At 39.8% G+C, this 24,353-nt stretch overlaps 1 protein-coding gene across 2 annotated transcripts in view; it reads left to right on the forward strand.

Annotated features, from left to right (window-relative positions):
* C3H4orf45 (chromosome 3 C4orf45 homolog) overlaps nucleotides 1-24,353 on the forward strand; it is a 131,369-nt gene that overhangs the window by 47,363 nt on the left and 59,653 nt on the right. For both annotated transcript variants that reach the window (XM_021938899.2, XM_003899321.5), the window contains exons 2-3: nucleotides 5,278-5,510; nucleotides 18,157-18,215. In XM_021938899.2, the coding sequence (XP_021794591.1) occupies nucleotides 5,278-5,510; nucleotides 18,157-18,215 (292 nt within the window). The remainder of the gene's footprint in view (nucleotides 1-5,277; nucleotides 5,511-18,156; nucleotides 18,216-24,353) is intronic.

A 24,353-nucleotide genomic window follows, 5' to 3' on the forward strand; every position in this document is an offset into this window, starting at 1 on the left:
GCAAAAAACAAAACAAAACCAAAAAAACCTGGAGAGAAGAGGTGAGAAAGAGACATTTGCTTCAGGGATGGAATTTTCCCCTACTCTATTAACACACATTGTAGTTCGGTACTTTTCTTTCTTTCTTTTTTTTCTTTTTTTAGAGACAGGATCTCACCCTGTTGCCCAGGCTGGAGTGGCATGATCATAGCTCACTGCTACCTCAAACTTCTGGGCTCAAATGAGCCTCCTGAGGAGCTGGGACTACCCGGGCATGCCACAGGCGACTGGCTAATTTAAAATTAGGAGTCCTACACTCCAGTGATCCTCCCTTCTTAGCCTTCCATGGTGCCTGACACACCATGCCCAGCCCTTTCTTCAAGTGTTGGCAAAAGATGAAGTTTGTTGGACTGACGGGACACGCACACACACACAAAAACACACATACTTGGATTGCGAAGCATGTACGCTTTTCACCACACCTAAAACGAAGTGCTTTTGACTCAACTCGTGCTATGGTTTCAGTGTGCACACCTCCCCAAATTCAGGTGTTGAAATTTAACGGCCGATGTGATAGGAGTAAGAGGTGGGGCCTTTAAGAGATGATTAGGTCATGAGGGCTCCTCCCTCATGAATGAGATTAAAGCCTTTATAAAGAAGGCTTCAGGAAGCCCCCAGCTTGCTTGTCCTTCCACCCGCTGCCCTGTCGGGACCTGGTGTTCCTCCCCTCCAGAGGATGCAGCAACGACGCACCGTCTTAGAAGCAGACAGCAGCCTTCGTCACATGACCTGGCAGCACCTTGATCTTGGACTCCCAGCCTTCATAACTGTATGAAAACAAATTTCTGTTCTTTACAAGTTACTTAGTCTCGGGTATTTTGTTATAGCAGCACAAACAAAGACAGCTGGCAAGTAATAGCTTTTTTCAAAAACTTACTACAGTCCACAGAGCAACTAAGGAACTAACGACAGATAAATATCTACTCTCACATTTACAGTAGGATGCATATAAGTGACCCAGTAGGGAAAAACCATCTATGTTGAAATCAGTTTGGGAAACACTGGGCTATGTAACTGTAAATAGTTTATCAGAACTCTGATAAAGTCTTATAAGTCTTATCAGAACTCTGAATATACTTTCATATGCTGTGAATATCTACAAGGCACATGTAGCAAGCAGTGTTCCCAAGTGCATTTGACTGTAGAGATCCCTCCCACACACACCACCACCTTCATGGTGCACTCATGCGAGCAGCATTGGATGACGTATTTGGGAAAACACTGGTCTGAGTCTGGGCACAGTGGCTCATGTCTGTAATCTCAGCACTTTGGAAGGCCAAGGCAGGAGGTTCACTTGAGGCCAGGAGTTTGAGACCAGCCTGGGCAATAAGACTCCATGTCTACAAATAAAAATAATAATAATTACCAAATGTGATGGCCTGCACCTGTAGTCCTAGCTACTCGAGAGGCTGAGTCAGGAGGATCCCTGGAGCCCAGGTGGTCAAGGCTGCAGTGAGCTAGTATTGCATCACCTTACTTCAGCCTGGGTGAAGCAAGGTCCTGTTTCTGAAAAGGGAAAAAAGTATCTTCTGAAGGGTACACCTCAGAGTAAAATAAAATTTAAAAACTGGCTTAAACATACACTGCAATTCCAAAAAGACTAACACAGTTCTTCCATATTTCACTGTTTAGAAGAGATTGCAAAAAGTTCCTTATGACAGAGTTTTGCAAATGAGACCTCAACACCTGTCATATGGAGAGAGAAAACAGGTTTTTATGCTCTGACGATTCTGTGCTTTATCAAGGTAGGTCTATCTAAGTGAAAACCTGAAGCAAATAAAACTGAAGCCACGATGTATTCATCAGGGGAAATTAGCCACTCAGTGAATACTCAATTTTCTTGGGGAGTGAGGGTGATTAGGAAGCTGTGAAAACACCTGCTAAAATTGTTTCTGGAAAAACCCTCACATTTTCGGCTTCCTTGGAAAGCTGAGATTCGTTTTCTGAGCACAGTCTTGTTACACGTTTACCATCCTATCAAGAGTACCTGGTCCACGCGTCAGGGGCAGTGGATCAAAGCCTTTGCCCGCCTTGCACTTTCTGCAAATATGGAGCTCCCTGATTTGAGAGCAAGATGAAAGGAGCCACAGGAGCCAGAAAGGACTGAGGCAGTGTCACCACAACACAGATTCTCTCTCCAAGGTCTTTGGTTAACTTTTGGAAAAGAAATGAAGTTCCTTCTTTCTGTCCCCAGTCTGCCCATACACGTCTACACTCATTTTGGCTATGGGGTTTTTGAACTTCTTCCTGGGCCAGTAGCTTCATTGTCTTATCTTTCATCAGTAAGCACCATTTCTTACAGAAAGTCTTAGGTCTTTCACATTCACATGATTAACTTTACCAATTTTAGCAGGGCTTGGTGGCATGTGCCGTAGTCCCAGCTACTTGGGAGGTTGAGGCAGGAGAATCATTTGAGCCCAGGAGTTCAAGTCTTTAGAGCATTATTATTGTACCTGTGAATAGCCACTGCACTTCAGCCTGGGCAACATAGCAAGACCCTATCTCTTTTTAAAAAACGCATTTATTTGAGCTAGCTGCAAAAGGTTTTTATTATCTTTTAAGTTCTGGGGTACATGTGCAGAACATGCAGGTTTGTTTACATGTGCCATGGTGGTTTGCTGCACCCATCAGCCCATCATCTACATTATGTATTTCTCCTAATGCTATCCCTCTCCTAGCCCCTCACCCCACAACAGGACCCAATGTATGATGTTCCCCTGTCTATGTCCATGTGTTCTCATTGTTCAACTCCCACTTATGAGTGAGAACATGCAGTGTTTGGTTTTCTATTCTTGTGTTAGTTTGCTGAGGATGATGATTTTCAGCTTCATCCATGTCCCTGCAAAGAACATGACTTCATCTTTTTTATGGCTGGGTAGTATTCCATGGTGTATATGTGGCACATTTATCCAGTCTTTCACTGATGGGCATTTGGGTTGGTTCCAAGTCAGCATTCACTATTCACTGTTCACTATTGTGAACAGTGCCACAATAAACATACGTGTGCATGTGTCTTTATAGTAGAATGATTTATAATCCTTTGGGTATATACCCAGTGATGGGATTGCTGAGTCAAATGGTATTTCTGGTTCTAGATCCTTGAGGAATCACCACGCTGTCTTCCACAATAGTTGAACTAATTTACACTCCCTTCAACAGTGTAAAAGCATTCCTATTTCTCCACATCCTCTCCAGCATCTGTTGTTTCCTGACTTTTTAATGATTGCCATTCTAACTGGGGTGAGATGATATCTCACTGTGGTTTTGATTTGCATTTCTCTAATGACCAGTGATAACGAACTTTTTTTCATATGTTTGTTGGCTGCATAAATGTCTGGGAGAAGTGCCTGTTCATATCCTTCACCCGCTTTTTGATAAGGTGTGTTTTTCTTGTAAATTTAAGTTCTTTGTAGATTCTGGATATTAGCCCTTTGTCAGATGGATAGAAAACATAATTTTCTCCCATTCTGTAGGTTGCCTGTTCACTCTGATGATAGTTTCTTTTGCTGTGCAGAAGCTCTTTAGTTTAATTAGATCCCATTTATCAATTTTGGCTTTCGTTGCCATTGCTTTTGGTGTTTTAGTCATGAAATCTTTGCCCATGCCTATGTCCTGAATGGTATTGCCTAGGTTTTCTTCTAGGGGTTTTATGGTTTTGGGTCTTACATTTAAGTCTTTAGTCCATCTTGAGTTAATTTTTGTATAAGGGGTAAGGAAGGGGTTCAATTTCAGTTTTCTGCATATGGCTAGCCAGTTTTCCCAACACAATTTATTAAGTAGGGAATCCTTTCCCCATTAGTTTTGTAAGGTTTGTCAAAGACAAACATATGTGTCAAGCACACATATGTTTACTGCAGCACTATTCACAGTAGCGAAGACTTGGAACCAACCCAAATGTCCATCAATGTTAGACTGGATAAAGAAATTGTGGCACATATATACCATGGAATAACTATGCAGCCATGAAAAAGAATGAGTTCATGTCCTTTGGAGGGACATGAATGAAGCTGGAAACCGTCATTCTCAGCAAAGTGACTGAGGAACAGAAAACCAAACACCTCATGTCCTCCCTCATAAGTGGGAGTTGAACAGTGAGAACATATGGGCACAGGGAGGGGAACATCACACACGGGGGCCTGTCAGGGGGTGGGGGGCTAGGGGAGGGATAGCATTAGGATAAATACTTAATGTAGATGATGGGCTGATGGGTGCAGCAAACCACCATGGCACGTGTATACCTATGTAACAAATCTGCACGTTCTGCACATGTACCCCAGAACTTATCATAGTAAAAAAATTTAATCTTTTCCCAGACCTTCTCTTATTTCTGCTTTTTTCACCTATTTCTATAATTCATTGATTATTTTTTTGTTCATTGTTTTACTTTTAAAATACAAATACTTCTGCCTTTGGTAATGTTATAAGCTTACCCTCATCTAACAATTTTCTCCATTTTTCAATTTTTTGCTAATACATTTGGGGAGTATTCTAATACTCATTTCAGATTTTTATCTACATAGATAAAACACCTCAATATCTGAAGGCCTACATCCTGCAAATATGGCATGTGAGAAATTTTAGTATAGATCCTGTCTTTTTTTTTTTTTTTTTTTGAGGTGGTCTTGCTCTATTGCCCAAGCTGAAGTGCAGTGGCACAGTCATAGCTCACTGCAGCCTCCACCTCCTGGGCTTAAGCAATCCTCTCACCTCCATCTCTCAAATAGCTGGGACCGTAGGTGTGTGCCACCATGCATGGCTAATTTTCATTTTTTGTAGAGACAGGGTCTCACTAGTTATCCAGGCTGGTCTCAGATTCCTGAGTTCAAGCTATCCACCCACCTTGGCCTCCCAAAGTGCTGGGATTACAGGCATAAACCACCACATCCAGCCCATGTCTATGTTAAGTTGATTATATACAAAGCAGTTTAATGGGTCAATTAAGAGCCCAACCTTTGCATCAGCCTGTCTGGGTACAAAGACCTTGTTAGCTATAATTCTGGACAAGTAACCAATCTTTCATTTTCCCCATACATAAACTGGAGAAAAAAAATTCTACCAGTCTCATTTGGTTACTAATAAGCATTAATAAGAATTAACATGTCTTAAAGGCTTTTAATAGAACCTAGAACATAGTAAGTGCCATATAATTATTGGCTATTAGTATTTCAATGGTTACATTAACAAAAGTATCTTAGAATAAAGTGTGGAGAAATTTTAAGTACTTTTTGTCTTTTAAAGGTCCAGACTACATAAAGGATTATTTACCCAAAATTCATCAGCACACCTGCTATGTAGGAGAACAGCATCCGGCGTTAGAAAAAACTGGAGATCTCAGATATTTATGGAGGCCTGCCTCAAATAGAAGCTTGCCAGCAAAATATAAACATGAGTACGTTGGTGAAATTGGTTGGGGAGTACCACAGTATAATTTTATCAACAAATCAAGACTGGAGAGTGGCTTCCATATCAAGGTATTGCTCTTAAATTTATGCTTTTCATAGTGTGCTGTTTTCTAACTTGAATTCTTTATGAATTTGCTTCTAAAGGAAATGTCGGGTGCTTGATTTCTCATTGAGACATAAAGAAGTTTGAGTTTTGCAGAAAGACATGTGTGAATAAATGCATGTGCTCCACTCCTGGAGCCCGTTTAATACACCAGGGGAAGGGTATGAGGAAAACGAAGCCATGGATAATGCAAAAGCGTTTGTGTTTGGCTTTGGCATGCATTCTGATTCACATTCAGGCTGAGGCACTGGCACACACTCTTCCCCCATCCTAGCACTGCTTCATGCGTGGGTGGTGCAAAGAAAGAAGCCTGTGCTGGGCATAATCCACAAACCTAACACATGCGTCTCAGATCTTTAAGATTCACTGTACTGAAAATGCCTTCGTATCCAGTATTAATAATTCAGGGTATGTTGTCAGAGGGTTTTAGAAACCTTGTCTTATTTCCTTTTGGCTATGTAGACATAGGCATGCGATCATGGTGTCTCCTCTGAAACAGAAGAGTGCACAAGTGGTTTTAGAAGTAAAGTCTGAGAATCTGGATATTTTTTTCCAGGCAGGCCTGTGCATTGTCTGAAAATTGAATGTATCAATCATGCAATAACTGTATTTCCTCAAATTCTTAAGTTTCATCTGGTAAAAGTTAACAAAAGGAAAAACCATTAATTATTTTTTAATTTTTTTTTTGAGACAGGGTCTCACTCTGTCGCCCAGGCTGGAGTACAGTGGCACGATCTTGACTCACTGTAACCCCCGCCTCCCGGGTTCAAACGATTCTCCTGCCTCAGCCTCCCAAGTAGCTGGGACTAAAGGCACATGCCATTACACTCGGCTAATTTTTGTATTTTTAGTAGAGATGGGTTTTTGCCATGTTGGCCAGGCTGGTTTCGAACTCCTGATCTCAGGTGGTCCATCTGCATTGGCCTCCCAAAGTGCTGGGGTTATAGGCGTGAGCCACCACACCCGGCCAGAAAAACCTTTTTCTGGCCCAAACTGTGGCAGTTCAGGAGGGTGGATGGGAGCACAGTCTTTGAGGTTACACTCTGATTTAGATCTAGCTCTGTGACCTTGGGCAAATCAGTTCACCTCTCTGCATCTTTGTTTGTGCCTCTTCTACATGGCAGTATTCAGAGGCCCACTTCACAGGATCATCTAAATTTCTATCCTAGTTCTGCCACCTACCAGCTGTGTGTGGCCTTGGTTAAGTTCATTTGCCTCTGTGCGTTAGTGTCTTCATTATGAAATCTTAGTTCTAGAATATTTTTTCTAGGCAGGCCTTTGCATTGTCTTTGCTCAGATAATGGGCTGTTGTAAACAGTGTATAAATTAATATTAGGAAAGCACTAGAAGCAGTAACTAGCATGTATCAAGCCCTATATGTGCTTCATATTGTTACGTTGTGAGGACTAAATATGAGAACCCAACGAATGCACTGGGCGCGATCCTGGCACCAGGCTGACATCCAGATTTTAGCTATTAGTACTGTTGTGGTTGTATTTCATGTAATTCATTAAATTTAGTATAATATTTAATGTAATATGTTTAAATGCCAGGGCCAAGAAAATGCACTGATGATAAGCAATGTCTCTTACAGTATATTCCAAAGGAGACCAGATTCTGAGTGTGTGACAAGCCGAGTGTAATGAATGCTTAGGTTCTTAAACTGTGTCCTATTCCACTAGGCAATAAAAATGAAAATCCAAAATTTGATTAAATATCAAACTAGCCACGAGCAAGAAGAGTCCAGCCCCAAAGCAAGGCAGCTGGTTTGAATAAAGTCCAGAAATTTTGTTGTCTTGGTGTTTCTCCTTGGGTGATGATGCCCTGCTCTCAGACACAGCCCTCAATCTGTCAGACCATCTTGAGTGTGTATAGCCTCTCTTCCTTCTTTATCTTTAACTTAAGAACCCATTTTTCTGCTCAAATGAACTGCAATCAAGCATTCCTTGGTCTTCAAAGCAAGCTGGGAATCCAAAAGAGATAATAGCCACAAGTTAGCCTTCCAGGAATGTATTTATTCTGTATCTTTAGTTAGTATTTCATGGATTGCTTTTAATCACTGCCCTGCTGGGTAATGGGGTCCTCTTTGTCTCTGAGATTGTGAGCCACACAGTGATTTTCTTCCCCAGCTGTGGCACGCTCAGAAACTGCTTGGAATATACTATAAGGGATGTTGCTTGTCATCTGTGTACTTTCTTAGCCCCGGTATTTTAACAGTAATTGTTTTCAAGGGTCTAGCTGTCTCAGATAACAATCTTGAACAATACCTTAAAGCTCCTTGGACTTAGAGCTTTATAATAGGGGGGAAAAAAGACTCACTGAGAATGACCACACATACCAGCATTGAAATTGAAGCATCTATAATTTCCTTAACAGTTAAGATCTAGGTTTTGTCACTGGGTCTACTCATCTCCCCCTCTGCATCTAAGGCATACCTCTCTCTTTCCATCCAAGGCAGATCAAAATCTTTTTTTTTTTTGAGACAAGGTCTCACTGTGTCACCCAAGCTGGAGTACAGTGGCATGCTCCCCCTCACTGCAGCCTCCATCTCCTGGGCTCACACAGTCCTCCTACCTCAGCCTTCTGAGTAGCTGAGACTACAGGCATATGCCACCACACCCAGATAATTAAATTTTTTCTTTTTAGTAGAGACAAGGTTTATGTTGCCCAGGCTGGTCTCAAACTCCTGAGCTCAAGTGATCCTCTTGCCTCGGCCTCCCAATGTGCTGGGATTACAGGTGTGAGCCACCGTGCCCAGCTCACAGTATCATTTTTGGAGTGTAGACTCAGACTTTGATTCCTTATTGACCCTGGGCTTCAGGCAGCTACTTCTAAAAAATCAGACGTGGTGCATGAATTGACACTTGAGCCGATACATACACATACACTCCATGCATTCAAACATACTCCTAATTACAAAGACTATACAAGAGTGGTGGCATTAACCCAGGGCCCTCCTCACAAGGGAACTAGTAAAGCTCTCAGTGTAGTGTCAGTTTGAGAAATGCCCCAATCCACTTCCTGTTCATTCTCCACTTTATCTGTCTATAGACCCTTTACATATCTCTTGCTTTTCCTTGTCCCGTAATAATCCAAATCAAAATGGTCACTTCCTGTTTTAGTCTAACTGCAGAGACTCCTCAGTGTCTCTCATGGCAATTGCTCAGAGCTTGGATTTTAAGCAAAATTTTCATCTCCTGGATTTTTATAGCTCTAACAGCTGCTCTGCCTAATTTACTGCTCCAGGTTTATATAAGACTGGTGGTTAAGGACGCTCAGGCACCTCCAATAGAGTCTTGGTAAAATGCCTGGAGCCGCTGCCTCCTACCGGGGAATGGTCTCTCCTATTTGGGGCACTGGGAGGGGTTCTGCAGATCATCTGGCTTTTTGCAGGAAGATAATAACTTCCATGCTGAGTGACACCTGAAAAGCTTCCCCCACGTTGTGGAGGTCACAGTAAAAATCGCAAGATTGAGTTTCTCTTCTGGATTTTTTAATGTTTAGTTATTTCCTACTGACTTTTACATGGGTTACTATGCAATAATCATAAATGTATGTATAAACAAGGACAGACCATTACTTTTATCATCTCGGATTTAAGAGCAGCACATTCTTTAAAAAAATGGATTTGTTCTCTATCAAACTATATATGTTCTTTCTGCAAGAATATATGGAGACAATTGAAACAGTTTATTTGGTTTCAATCCCATGCTAAACTGAGGAACTTTTCTAACTGCCGCTTAGTTGGTTGTGTCTCCTCTCCACTGGCCTTTCTTTAACCCCAACCTCAATGGAGTCTGCTGGCTTCCTAATGTCCATTTTCTGCACCTGTGCTCTGACCTTGTGACAAAATGATTTAAGTCATTTGGTTTTCTCACAGAAACAATGTTACACTGGACGTGATGACTGACTTTTCACGGGTGTGATCCCAAAGAAAATATTAAATCAATTAATCATATAACCAACATATTACGTATTTTTAAAAAACTATATGAGGTAATAAGGAGAATCATGGGAACTCACCAACATATTTATATGTAATATGAGGTAACAAAAAACAAAATTTTGAGGCTTTGAAATCTCTGCCTCATTTTTAACTGTCACAAGTTCTGCTGTCATGAAATAGAGCTTCTTTGTGACAGTTTATGGACATTTGAACAGCCTTCTGATGAAATGTTGAATTTCTTGATGGCTATGGAATAAACTGATACGAGGTTGGTTTATTAGACATTTTGCTCACTGTGAATTTATTTATAGAAGGTAAACATAAAAAGAGCTACAATTGATTGTTTAATAAGAATGGTACTGTAATGATTTTACAGCTGAGGAAACTGAGGTATCAACAGGCGAGGTTCCTTGCCTGAGGCCACACAGCTAGTAAATGATAGAGCCAGGATTTCAACCCAGGCCATGTGAAATCAAGGACTCGGAGGAATACAGGATGTAGGAAATGCAGTGATAGACAATGAGATCAGAACATTAGATTGGAGCCACTTTATAACATACACAGTTGTGTGATTTTCCTCTAAGGCAGGGTCAGGCTGGGGTCAAACCTACTTGCTTTCTCTTATAAGGTATGCGTTCGTTTCTTCATGGTTCCATTGTCTCCTAGCGTCCCACTTTGCGTCATTTGCACACAATATACTTCATTTACAATATCAAAATAAATAGTAGAGGCTGGGCATGGTGGCTTATGCCTATAATCCCAGCATTTTGGGAGGCTGAGGCAGATGGATTATTTGAGGACAAGAGTTCAAGACCAGCCTGGCCAACATGGTGAAACCCTATCTCAACTAAAATACAAAAATTAGCTGAGCGTGGTGGCAGGTGCCTGTAATCCCAGCTACTTGGGAGGGTGAGGCAGGAGAATCGCTTGAACCTGGGAAGTGGAGGTTGCAGTGAGCCAAGATTGCACCACTGCATTCCAGCCTGTTGCCTAGGCTGGAATTTTGAGACCTTCTCAAAAATAAATAAATAAATAAAATAATAAAAAGTAGAGATGATACCACCCACATATTTGACATAAGACTACATTGATAGTAGTTGTTTTGAATTTGTATTTTGTAAGCACTTTATTGCCTTTCAAAACATATCAAATACAATCATTGGCATTACGGGGAGAAAAAAACAAGAGAGTGAGTTCTCACCAGGCCAAACCCTCTTTCCTTGCACTAACTCCATTCAGTCTTCCAAGCTCCTACACAACAGTGTCCTCCAGTGTTTTCAGATTCATGTGGGGAAAATGTATTGCCAGCATGGAGTTGATAAGTCTGTAGACCACCAAAATACATATTTCAGAATTTCTGCATTTTTATCTCCAAATTCTCATTTACCTTGGGGTTCATCTAGAGCAATCATAAAAAGAGCCACCAGTTTTGAGTCTCATTAAAATTCCTAATCTCCAGATGTTGTTAGTAGAGACAATTTTAGAAACATAAAGCTTCCATTTTCAACTAAGTTATAAACGCAAAATAGAAAATAGCTTTTCTAAAATTAGGCATGTCTTTGGAGGTTCTTTTTTTTTTTTTTGCTGTTCTTTCCAGATGAGTGTGTGTTTAGTTCTCACTTTTTACTTTATAGTTATTTGCATCCTAACAGTTTGTGGTTTAACATAAAAATAATTACATTAGCACCTTTCATCCTTAAGGGCTGTATAAAGTAAGATGTCTTATGATACCACCAGAAGGCTTTAGTGAGAGAGTACCACATGCTGACCATCTGTGAGGCGGAAGAAACATTTTTCTTTCACCCTCCTTTTTCTTGAAAATAATATATTAACCTCCTTATATGCAGATGTTACATTTTCTCCATTTTACAAAGCTTTGCTTTATAAGATTCTCAAATACATTGAAGGAAACAATTTCCTTATAAAATTTTACTTATATCTAAATTTCCAGAAAAAAATTTTATGTTTGATGCTTCCTTTTCATAACAGACCATGGAAACACCAAGGGAGGCGTGTATCACTGATGTGTACTCTCTGTACTGTGTTCAAAGCAGTTCCACAAAGAGTAATGAGTTTGCAATGGGAAGCCTCTCTGTTGGTAGCCAGCGATGCTGCCACGTTCCCGTGGGCATCCCAGCCCCAATTACCTGGCCTCTCAACTAAACACAGGGCTTCCTCTCTCTTTTAGAGGTGACTTTCTAGAAAATTCTTGGCAAATTGGAAAACAAAAGTCCTAATTGTCACATCATTTGTTAGGATGTGAACATTTAGGGGAAAAAAGGAAATAAAAAGAACTCAAAGTAATGTAAAGCTTTGTAGATAATTTTATCCCTTAATTTAGGCAGGCTAAAAATACATTGTGGTAGTTACGAATTCTTGTTAAGGCTTGACACAATATCTGGAGTATGTGTCTAAATGTAAATATCACCTTTAAAAAAATTAAGCTTCTTAAAGTTAGTAATTAAGCATATGTCATAGATTTTTCAACAAATGTTATTTGATGATAGTGACATACAAAGCTAAGAAAAGATGCTATAACTTAGAATAGGTGCTAGTAAAAGTGTGGTATGACTCCATAGCTAGGCTGTTAAGTATATTGTCAAAGAATTCTGAAACTTGTGTGTGAGCCAATATCCCAGGCACAGGTGGATCAAATACCAGGACATCTGTTTTCTAAATCTGGCATTAATCCTGTCTTTTTAAGATCACTGGAGGAAATTCTTAAATCATTGTAAATTTATGACTGTAGTTTTCCCTATTATTCATATACAACACTCCCAGGGTATCGCAGCTATGTTGACAAAAATGCATAGCATGCATAGCAAATGATACCAGAAATGTGGAGATTTCTTTTCCCAGGATTAAATCTGGGAAACCAAGGAACTTTAATTGGGGAAATTTAGGAATAGTTCATTAAATATAGGGGGCCCCCCACTACATGGTCTCAACTCTGTGTTTGGGCATGAAGAAATGGCACTGAAAATATATGCTATAGGAATCCACTATGACCACCCACTTGGGAAGAATTCATAGGAAAGTTTCTTTGTGGAAGTTTAGTGCGATTATTGTCAGTAATTGTACTACACAGTCCTAGCCACATTCCAATGGCTTTAAGCAATTTGAGGTCTGAGATCTGTTGTATGTGTCTTTGTATTGACAACATCAATCCCAGCCCCCACCCACCATCTTCTAGTGCTTATCATGGGGTAAATGATTATCAGTAAATGATGAGAAATGGAGACTGGAATCTATTCTATTCTCATGCAGTGTCTTTGTTGAGAGACCAAGTTGCAGATAAAGAGTAATGAATTTTTAAGTGTGTATTAGGTTGGCAATTAGTCCACTCCCAGCTTATTCAATAAAATCGTTCAAAACTATGTACCTTTTTTGTAAAATGGAAACTTAAGGAAACTGGGCACAGTCTCCTTCATATCAAATCTTATGTTCACAATGCTTGTTTTACAACCCATAGTTGTAGAGCTAATTGGACAATTAACTTGGGAGCATACTTTCTGACCTTAGAATTAACAACAGTGGCAAGCACATTAGAAAACTCCAAGGGTGAGTACAGTTGCAAAATAGGCCCTTGATGGTATTTCAGAAACTCTGCACTGAGCACACACAGTGACTTGGAAGCACTTGTATAGCTTTCTGTTGCTTGAATAGTCCACTCAGATTTCAGACCCTGCTATGAATCATCAACCAGCTCTGGGTAAAGGGCTGATATCAGAATGGCTGGTAATTCATTACAAATCATAACAATTCCTGAGAAGATTAATTCCAGTCTTTAAAAAAAAATCCTGGTGTATTTTGAATTATAGAATGAAATAAGGAAAATATTTATCTCCTTGGAGGGATACTGGGAGAAAATAACAAAATTTACCTTTGTTGTTGTTGTTTTATTTTGTTTTTTGTTTCCACCAACAGCATTGAAAAATATGTCTTTTCTCTGAGAATTAGTGAGGCAATTAGCATTCATATTGCTTCTCAGGGCAAATCTATGTTTGTGGCCTGATAGGGTTTGGTTTTGTGTCCCCATCTAAATCTCATCTAGAATTGTAATTCCCTATAATCCCCATCAGTCAAGGAAAGGACCTGGTGGGAGAAAATTGGATTGTGGGGGTGGTTTCTCCCATGATGTTCTCCTGATGGTGAGTTCTCACGAGATCTGATGGTTTGATGAGGGGCTTCCCTCTTCCCTCTCTCTTGCCTGCCACCATGTAAGACATGCCTGCTTCCTTTTCCACCATGATTGTAAGTTTCCTGAGGCCTCCCCAGCCAGGTGGAACTGGGGATCAATTAAACTTCTTTCCTTTACAAATTACTCAGTCTCAGGGAGTATTTTCATAGCAGTGTGAAAATGGACTAATATGACTATAATGAAAATCAAATGTGGCTTTCAAGCTAAAATAGCCAGTTGAAGAATTTTTTATATTCTCCCTTTTCTACCCTTCCATGCTAGTCCAAATGCCAGTTTTTATAATGCCTCAGTTTCCCCACCTATGAAATGGGAATATATTGGTTTTCTGTTGCATAACAAATTACCACAAATTTAGCAGCTTAAATCAATACTCATTTATTGGCTCACAGTTCTGTAGGTCAGAAATCCAGGGATGGCATAACTGGGCTCTCCACTCAGATCTCCCAAAGATGAAGGTGTTAACTATGGCTGTGAAGTCATCTGAGGCTGGAGCTCTCTTCCAAGTTCATATGGTTATGGAAGATTTCAGTTCCTCGTGGTTGTAGAGCTGAAGTTGTACTTCTGTTTCTTTGCTGATTGTCAGCCAGGGGCCATTCTCAACATTCAGAGGCCACCCAGGCACCTCACTCCATGACCCCTCCACATCTTTTTTTTTTTTTTTTTTTTTTGAGATGGAGTCTTGCTCTGTTGCCCAGGCTGGAGTGCAGTGGCGCAATCTCGGCTCACCGCAAGCTCCACCTCCTGGGTTCAGCCATTCTCCTGCCCCAGCCTCCCAAGTAGCTGGGACTACAGGTGCCTGCCACCATGCCCGGCTAATTTTTTATATTTTCAGTAGAGCTGGGGTTTCACCATGTCAGCCAGGATGGTCTCAATCTCATGACCTCGTGATCTGCCCGCCTCGGCCTCCCAAAGTACTGGGATTATAGGCGTGAGCCACTGCAACCAGCTGACCCCTCCACATCTTTAAAGCCAGCTGTGGAGAGTCTCCCTCCTGTCAAATCCCTCTCATGCTTCAAATCCCCTTTGCCAAGAAAAGCCTAGGTCTTTCTAAGAGCTCTCCTGATTAGCTTAGGCCCACTGAGAATAATCTCCCTTTTTTCAAGTCAGCTGATTTGGGACTTTAATTACATCTGCAAAATCCTTCACAGTAGCACCTAGATTTGTATTCAGTTGAATACCTGAGAGAACGTGTGTATACCAGGGGGTGAGAATCTTGGGTGCTTTTTTAGAATTCTGCCTACTGGCTGGATTAACTCACACCTGTAATCCCAGCACTTTGGGAGGCTAAGGCAGGTGGATAGCTTGAGCTCAGGAATTTGAGACCAGCCTGGGCAACATGGCAAGACCCTCTCACTACTAGCTGGGCATGGTGGTGGGCACCTGTGGTCACAGTTACTGAGGAGGCTGAGGTGGGAGGATTGCTTGAACTTAGGAGGCAGAGGCTGCAGTGAGCCGAGGTTGTGCCACTGCACTCTAGCCTGGGTGACAGAGTGAGACCCTGTCTCCAAAAATAAATAAATAAAAAATCTACCTATCCACAGGATAACACTAATACCTTAGAGTACTATTAAATCGATTGAGACATGTGTAAAGCACTTAGCATGCTCAACAAATGGGATCTAATATTAATGTCTCTATATAGTATATTTTCCTGCCTGCATGGATTTTTAAATTATAGTGTTATAAGCACACTAGAAACATGAGAGACTATGTTGCTCATTATTTGGATACTCCCCAGAAAGCAGAGATAACTGGGGTCACAGTGAACAAACTCACAGAACCCAATGTTTAGTCTGTTGCTGAAAGTTGATGAATTAATTCAGATTATTTAAAAACTACAGTTAAGAGAGACCAGGATATCATTAATGTTGGTACTCTGGGCCATCTATAATGTGGCATAAAATGAAGTATGTATGAGTCTCTGCATTGAACATTTTTTTTTCCTTTAACAAGAGAAATGCATCACAGAATCCATGCCTTAAACACCAACATTTTTCAGAAAGAATTGTTTTGTTTCTACTCATGCTCTGAATGTAAAATGAATATTTCAAATGCTCCATTCATGCAAAGGTCTTTATGTCCCCTTCCTCCCTATAATAGTTCCAGTCTAGAATAGGCAACATTATGCAATTTGGTGACCCTGCTGCCAACCATGGAAATGTTTCTCACAGACTGTGGGAAGAAAGACACCTAAGAGGTTAATAGTAATATTTTGCAAATTGAGGCAAATGAAGGAAAAAATACATTAGCATAAGAAAAGATAGCTGTAGGGAATTTTCCACTCAAATGTTTGGTACTAAGAGCTCTATGTTACCAAGGAAGAGGCTACAGAAGAAAACCCTTAGTGTCTATGCATTCTCGAACTACATTGCCATTGTATTCGTCCTACGGGTGAGAAAGACCTCATAGTTATAGAGATGGAAAATTGTTCTTTCTAGTAAGAAAAGTAAAAATTGGATATACTAAGAAAAGCATCTTGGATGATGGCAGCAAAGCAAGAGGATTCCTCAGGAAGAGTCCCCAAAAGACTTCCTAAATGTATCAGGACTAGACTAGAGTTTAGAGATTAAAAGTGAAAGTCTTAAGCAATGATTTAAATTTTTAACTAGAATGTGCCCCAGATGTCTACAATTAATTTAACTCAAATTTAACAGTTTTTACTCATTTTAGAAATTGCGTAACTCACGGTATGTGAATGTAGTTAGCGGGTATTTCCCTTTTGTTAATACATAGACTTATTTGAAGATTGTTCTGTAGGAAATATCCAAATTGGAGTTGTAATTATTTTTGTTAAAAACATTTAAAATAAGTGTAAAAGGTTCTCACTGATTTAAGATAGGAAATATACTAATTGTTAACCATTTCTATGAAGATATTGAATTGGTTTTGAAACTAATCTTTACTCTTAGGAATGATTTGCCAGTAAAAAAAAAATGATTTATCTGAGTCTGAATTTTATTAGGTTTAACACTACAGCAAGCATAGATGTCCAAATAAATCATGATGCATTTCATTAATAAATTAAGATAGAGAAGAACCAGCTTATTTTAGATAACAAATTGTTTATAGGGACTGATATCTATAGGAGGAATGGAAAGAAAGATGTGTTATTTTGTTTCTGAGAAAGGTCTTCCCCAATTAAGAAGATGCAATTTTGAGTTATGAAAGATAAGAATAGCATAAAACTAAAGATCATCCAAGTCCTGCAAAATTTGTCCAGAAGCTGATAATAAAATTACTTATAAGTCAACGGATAAGGTCAATTTTCAGGGAATCCTGTCAGGAATCAATTGAGAAAAAAAGCTGTCCCATGATCTTTCCATTATGTGCAGATTATTTTCAAAGTTTCTGTGGAATAGTGACCTTGTTTATCTTGTGCCTTCCTTTATTTATTCAACTGATGTGTGAACATTGAAGAGATTAAGGTTTCAGGTCTTTATCCTTGAGAAGATGACACAAATAAATGAATTTGCCTTCTCAACACAAAAAACTCTGTGGTAGTCAATAAGGAAAGTTATTCTAAACTGAAGCTTGAGGGAAAAGGAAGAGGAGAGAAGAGAATTTAAAAAGTACCAAGTAACGTCATTCCTTTAATGCTGACATTTTTATAATAGGATTTTGCCACTTTTTGAGATGTTATGAATATTGCATCCCATACTAATGTAAGTAAAAAATGCATCCACAACTGAAGTGAAATACTTTTTCATAATTCATGTCATGGTTTCTCAATCCTAGTATAGAAACCTGAGAAATGATTATAGACCAAGATGCTTTTCAATATAAATTTGACACTTTTACTCCCCATACTTATTTACAAGATGTGCCATCCATCTGACAGTTCGTGGAGAAGAGGAGTCAGTATATAGCAGTCTTTCATTCAGTAATAACAGATCATTTCCATGCACATGGGAGGGGGTGGGAATTACTTTTTAATCTAAGAACCCCTCTAAGCCACCAAATACATTATCAATACTCTGAATTATCCCTTCTGAAAGGAGTTTTCAAATCTACACTTTACCACAGTCTGTCTATAATCCAGCTCTTTCGTACATTATTGCGACCACATTTTTTTGATTCTGTAAGGAGAAAGCAAAGTGAAAAGAGGTAACCTGTTTGAGTCTAATGACAACAGTAGTTTAGAATGTTCGCTTATTTAGATATAGAATCATAAAGATGGAAAGCAGCTTAGTGATTACGCATCACATTCTTCTTGCTACCTAACACCCTTCCTTTCAAAAAGGGAAAGTAAAGCACACAGGGTCTTGTTTATTTTACTTCTTGTACTTTTTTCCTCTCTGTTCAGGAATCAAAAGACTGTCTTCTTCTCTGATCTTCTTTTAACTGAATTTAATATTTCCTATTTCATTTCCCAACCTGACTTCCTTTTTGACTAGAAATATGGATACTTAGACCTGCCACCTATTTACTTTGGAATTATGGTACATTAATTTTCTTCCTTTTACAGTATGAAGAACTAAGTCAAGCTTCTCTTGATTCAATAACCCACAGATATCAAAACCCATGGTAAGCAAATAGGAATATATTTTTGATTAATTAGTGTGTTTCTTTCCTAAACTGGTAACAGGATTCATTTTTTAAAAACTTGTAAGTATATTACCACTTTCTTTTTATTTCATATACGTTTTTTGTAAATTTGTGAATTTTTATTTCTAATAAAAACAGTAAATCTTAACTATCTGCTAAATTTTAATTAAGGGGAGGAAAGGAAAAAAGTAAGCAGAGTTAGAATGAAAAACCGTTAGAATATAGTAAGGAAAAAGAGAAGCAAGTCAGAAGCTATTAAGAATGGCAACTGGATTAGTAGATTAGCTTTAACTTTATAAATATCTCTGTGGAAGAAACAACAATATTAATTTTTTTTCAGATAAAAAACTCATTTCATGCTGTTGGCCTGGAAACCATCATAATGGGTAATCTTGGTTAATAACCATAATCTTACTAAAGTCACATAATGGCTTCAATTCACATTATCTTATGGCAGCTTCTGACCCAAATGAAACATGGGTAGCTCACGGCATGTTAAATTACAGGAAACAAGCAAAAGCTGACTTGTCATGTAGGTATAACATACGATTCAGATTCCTAAGAGGGAAAAGATCAATCAGCATTGCTCTCACAAGACTGCAGATTGAATATTGTCTTTGTTATAGCTTTTTGGAGGTGAGGATTTCTGGGGCTTATTTTACTTCACTTTTAATTGTTGAAGGATTTAGCTATTAGCATATGCAAAATCACTGGATTTTATTAGCCCTGAGGTGGCTATACAATACCAAGATAAACTGCATCAAATAGAGAAAAGATTTCAAACCCCATGTCAAAAGCCTATTAGTTATTTCAGAACAAAAAAGTACCTTAGTGGGCAATTCCTATAACTTATTAAGCAGGTACCATATTTAAAGCCACAAAGACACAGGTATACTTTAAAGCATGAATAACACATATTCTCATTAAAATATTCTACTTCATTTGTTTAGATAGCATTGCAGACATCCACTGCAATTACCTTATCAAATATTTCCAAGCAAAGAAAAACATTAAAGACCAATGAAACTTCAAGCATTGGTGATAAAAGCATGAAAATGTGCTGCATTTATTTAAACATTAAAAACTTGTTGGAGGGTATCTGAGAAACATCAAAGCCCTGAGCATGTTCTTTGAATGAAAGAATGTTGGCTATATTCATTTTTAGGGAATATGCTGTGGGTTGAACTGAGTCATGAGGATGTAGAATAGTTATGAAAGAGACCTTGTATTTAGGAGATTGCAGATTCAACTAGGAAATTGGGCGTATACGTGAAGAAAAATAACAAAATTACTTTGCAAATACTGAGAGCCAAATTAATAATGAAGATAATAACTAGAAAATTTTAGCCAGAATTTTTTTTTAATTAACTGTATTGACAACCCCCTGGACTCATCTATAACTCCCGACTTGGGTCCTATTTAACTAGTCAGACACCAATAACCTGAATACTGCTTCCTTTGTGAGACTATAAGCACCTACCCTGTTTCAAAGCCCTTGCTAGCAGGATACTTTTGAATAGGGCCCTGACTCAGACAGGCTCGGGTGTACCCTGCCCCTTTGCATTCTCTAAGGTGGCCTGAGAGCCATCTTTTTCCTGGGCAAAGGTTAGTGCTGAGTCTCCCAACCAGTTTTCATGTTTTGTTCTTTTCAGTCAACAGCATTCACTCAATATGTTCAGCATCTTCTGGGTTCAAAGCACTGTTAGATTCTGTGGCCATCATGGTGAACCAGCCAGCCTCAATATATGCCCTTCTTGGAACTTGTATTCTAGGGAAGGAGGCAGACATTGAAGCAACAACATGGCTTTTTAAAAATAATGTATTGGCTGGACACAGTGGCTCATGCCTGTAATCCTAGCACTTAGGGAGGCCCAGTGAGGCAGGAGGATCAATTGAGGACAGGAGTTTGAGTCTAGCCTTTGCAACATGATGAAATCCCATCTCTACAAATAGTAAAAAAAAAAAAAAAAACTAACTGGACATGGTGGCTGTGCCTGTCTCAGCTATTCAGGAGCCTGAAGTGGGAGGATGGCTTGAGCCCAGGAGTTTAAGACCAGCCTGGGCAACACAGAATCCCCATCTCTACAAGAAAAATTTAAAAAATTAGGAGTGGTGGTGCACACATGTGGTCCCAGCTACTGAGGAGGCTGAGGTGGGAGGTACACTTGAGCCCAGGAGGTCGAGGCTGCAGTGAGCCTTGATCATGCCAGTACACTCCAGCCTTGGCAACAGAGCCCCTTCTCCAAAAATATAAAATAAATAACAAACCATACTGTTTCTCAAACTTAAAAGCAAATGTTTTAAATTACCAATATAATCCATGCTTATGGCAACAAATCAAACAATATAGAGGTATATTGAGAAAAAGTTAATATCTGACCCGAATCCATCCAGTTTCTGATAAAATAGTTCATTATAAAAGAATATTTATAGGATGTAAAGAGAAGGTTTTCCCAGGGCACCTACCTGGACTGAGGGTCAGATAAGTGTTTACTGAGGGAAGTGATTATTAAGCTGATGTTGAAAAGATAGGTGAGGCTGGGCGCGGTGGCTCACGCCTGTAATCCTAGAACTTTGGGAGGCCAAGGCGGGTGATTGCTTGAGGTCAGGAGTTCAAGACCAGCCTGGCAACATGGTGAAGCCCTGTCTGTACTAATAGTACAAAAATTAGCCAGGCGTAGTGGTGGGCGCCTGTAATCCCAGCTACTCGGGAGGCTGAGGCAAGAGAATCACTTGAACCCGGGAGGCGGAGGTTGCAGTGAGCTGAGATGGTGTCACTGTACCCCAGCCTGGGCAAGAGAGAAACTGTGTCTCAAAAAGAAAAGGTAGGTGAGTACAAGATCATTCCCGGCAGAGAGAACAGCGTGAGCCAGGCCCTGAGGTGGGAAAGAGTAATCAAATTACAACCTGTGCTGCCAGACTGTATTGAAAGCAATAGGGAGAGTGGTGAGATGAGGATCAGATTTTGTAGAGCCTTGCGATCTGGGTTAGAGAATTTGGATTTTAATAAATACAAGAACAAAGAAAATTCATTAGAAGATTTAAAATAGAAAGCAAACTGATCCTAATTGTTAAGATCATTCTGGAATGTTGGAATGTTATATGGAGAATGGAGAAGGGATTGGAAGGTGATAAGAACAGCTATAGAAAGATCAGCCAGGGCCAGGCTTGGTGGCTTGTACTTGTAATCCCACCTACTGGGGAAGCTGAGGCAGGAGAATCACTTGAACCCGGGAGGTGGAGGTTGCGGTGAACCGAGATCACACCACTGTACTCCAGCCTGGGCAACAGAGCGAGACTTTATCTCAAGAATAAATAAATAAATAAAAAAGAAAGATCAACCAGGAGACGATTTCATTTTTATAGGCCCATCTTGAGTTTTCAGTGGGCTTTGCAAACAAGCCAAAACAAATGTGATTATGGAGATCTGGGGCCAGGAGGGGAAAGTTCAGTTGAGCTTTTAAAGAAAGGTGGGCTTTAAGTAAATGGAGAAAACAGGAGACCATGTTCGTTATAATGATGGGAAGTAAAGCATGTGTGTACAGCAATCTGATGAAGCAGATTTAACATTATCTTAATTTTACAGGTGAAGAAATTGTCAGAGATGATGTCACATGACCAGGGTCACAGAGCTCATATCCTATTGATCTGGGTTGGGATCTGGACTTGGACATTTTATTTATTTATCTTTTTGAGACAGAGTTTTGCTCTGTTGCCCAGGCTGGAGTGCAATGGCGCAATCTCCTCTCACTGCAGCCTCTGCCTCCCAGGTTCAAGCCATTCTCCTGCCTCAACCTCCCAAGTAACTGGGACTACAGGCGTACACCATCATGCCCACCTAATTATTGTATTTTCAGTAGAGATAGGGTTTCGCCATATTGGCCAGGCTGGTTCCTCAAACTCCTGACCTCAGGTGATCCACCTGCTTGGCCTCCCAAAGTGCTGGGATTACAGGTGTGAGCCACCACGCCCAGCTTGAGCTTGGACATTTTAAAAGAGCTCTACAAACGATTGTGATGTGTCGCCAGGGCTGAGAACCACTAGTGACAACTGAGAAATGAAGGGAACTGAGCCTTGTGGGATGCCCACATTGAGGGCAAGATAAATGGGAGCCACCGAAGAAGAAAAGGAGCCTTAGAGGTCAATTCCTATAGAAGGTTATAGCAGCCGGTGAAGAATTTTGAGAGGAAGAGTTTAATGCAAAGAAACAGAGAAATCAAGGAAAACACGGCAGACAAATGTTTAGAGGTGATCAGTGGCCTCAGAAAAAGCAGTGTAGGAAAAGTAGGATGCTTTGAGTCAGTGTAACTCGTGCTGAGGAATGTTTGTCTATTGACATAATGCAGGCGATAGTCCACTCTGTTTATGACATGAGAAATTCAGTTAGAGCACAATTACAGGATTTCCTCTGTTCGAAGGCATATTTTTTACATTTTAATATTCTTAAAGTCAGGATGAGTTTTATAATAGTTGTTTGTAAATGCAGTGGTCAAATGTAGTGCCTTTTTTTGGCCTCCTTGTGTAAAACTGTATTAAATTAACGGCCGCACGCAGTGGCTCAGGCGGGGCATGGTGGCTCACACCTGTAATCCCAGCATTTTGGGAGGCCAAGACAGGCAGATCACCTGAGGTCAGGAGTTTGAGACTAGCCTGGCCAAAGTAGTGAAATCCCATCTCTACTAAAACAATGCAATTCAGCCAGGCATGTTTAGCGTGGATCAAGTATCCCCCAGGTTTCTTTGGGAGACTGAGGCAGAGAATCACTTGAACCCAAGAGGTGGGAGGTTGCAGTGAGCTTGATGAGGTGGAACTGCACTCCAGCCTGGTGATAGAGAAGATTCCCGGTTCAAAAAAAAAAAAAAAAAAAAGGTGTATTATACAATTAATTGTATCTTAAAGACTGATAAAGATGTAGGTTAGCAAATATGAAATGATGACTTGCTATGTGCTAAGTGCTCAGAATTTAAAATTTGTTCGCAGAGCCCTTATGCTTAGGTTGCTCACAGAATTTTCTTTTTTTTTTTTTTTTTTTTTTTTGAGACGGAGTCTTGCTCTGTCACAAGGGCTGGAGGCAGGCCCGGGATCTCAGCTCACTGGGTAAACTCATCTCCGGTTCATAGCCATTCTGCCTTGCTAGCCTCCCGAGAAGTTAGACTACAGCATGCCTCGCCATCACCGGCCATTTTTGTATATTTTTAGTAGAGACGGGTTTCACCGTGTTAGCCAGGATGGTCTCATCTTCCTGGGATTCCTGATCCACCTCGCCTGCCTCCCAAAGTGCTGGGATTACAGGCTTGAGCCACCGCGCCCGGCCACTCACAGAATTTTCAAGGCAGATGTGACAAATGATTTCAGCACAAGGTTCACTGATGGAGAGACAGTGCAGTTATTGGGTGTAGGTTAACTCGTTTTTGTTGTGTGCGTGTGTCTGTGTGTGTGTGTTTTAAATCTTTATTTTGATTTTTTTTAAATTAAAGGAAATGTACTCTTGTTTTAAATATCCCAAGTTTCTCTAGATATGTGACCTGATGATTTATTTGTTTTCATACGATCCCTTCTGTTTGCAATTGGGGATTTCCCTATATATACCTACAGTATTTCTAATTTCAACAAGCAGAATAAAAAGCATAGGGAGGAAATAGAGGAATGTTTATAGTCCAATTAAGAGAGGTCATAAGAGAATGTATTGGTAAATGACAAATTTGCAGGACTTTTGTTTTTTCTCTAAGAGGTGAGTGGATTCTGCAGGAGCTACTCACCATTACTGAAGAGCCCACCCTATCTTCTAGGCCTTTAATAAATAATATGAAGGCTAACTTCAGAAATGCCTCTGTTTTTCTTTTCTAATGAGAGCAAACTTTCTTGTGTGATAATCTTTTTTTCTAGATGTTTCTAAGTCATTCAACTTGAGAAAAACTATTTTCAGAGATAGGACTTCTTTAGCTCTTTGGAATACAACTTCTTATTTTGGTAGTTGTAATTATTGTGTTATTAAACTGCTGGCCATGAGATTGGTCTCAAAGTCAGTGGGTTTCTCTAAGGCTACATTGATTTAAAGGCAAACAAGTTTGGAAAGGGACAGTGTTCTTGTAGTTCCTTTGTATTAGTCTGTTTTCA

The sequence above is a fragment of the Papio anubis genome, chromosome 3 (assembly GCF_008728515.1).
Source record: "Papio anubis isolate 15944 chromosome 3, Panubis1.0, whole genome shotgun sequence".
NCBI classification, from domain to species: domain Eukaryota; kingdom Metazoa; phylum Chordata; class Mammalia; order Primates; family Cercopithecidae; genus Papio; species Papio anubis.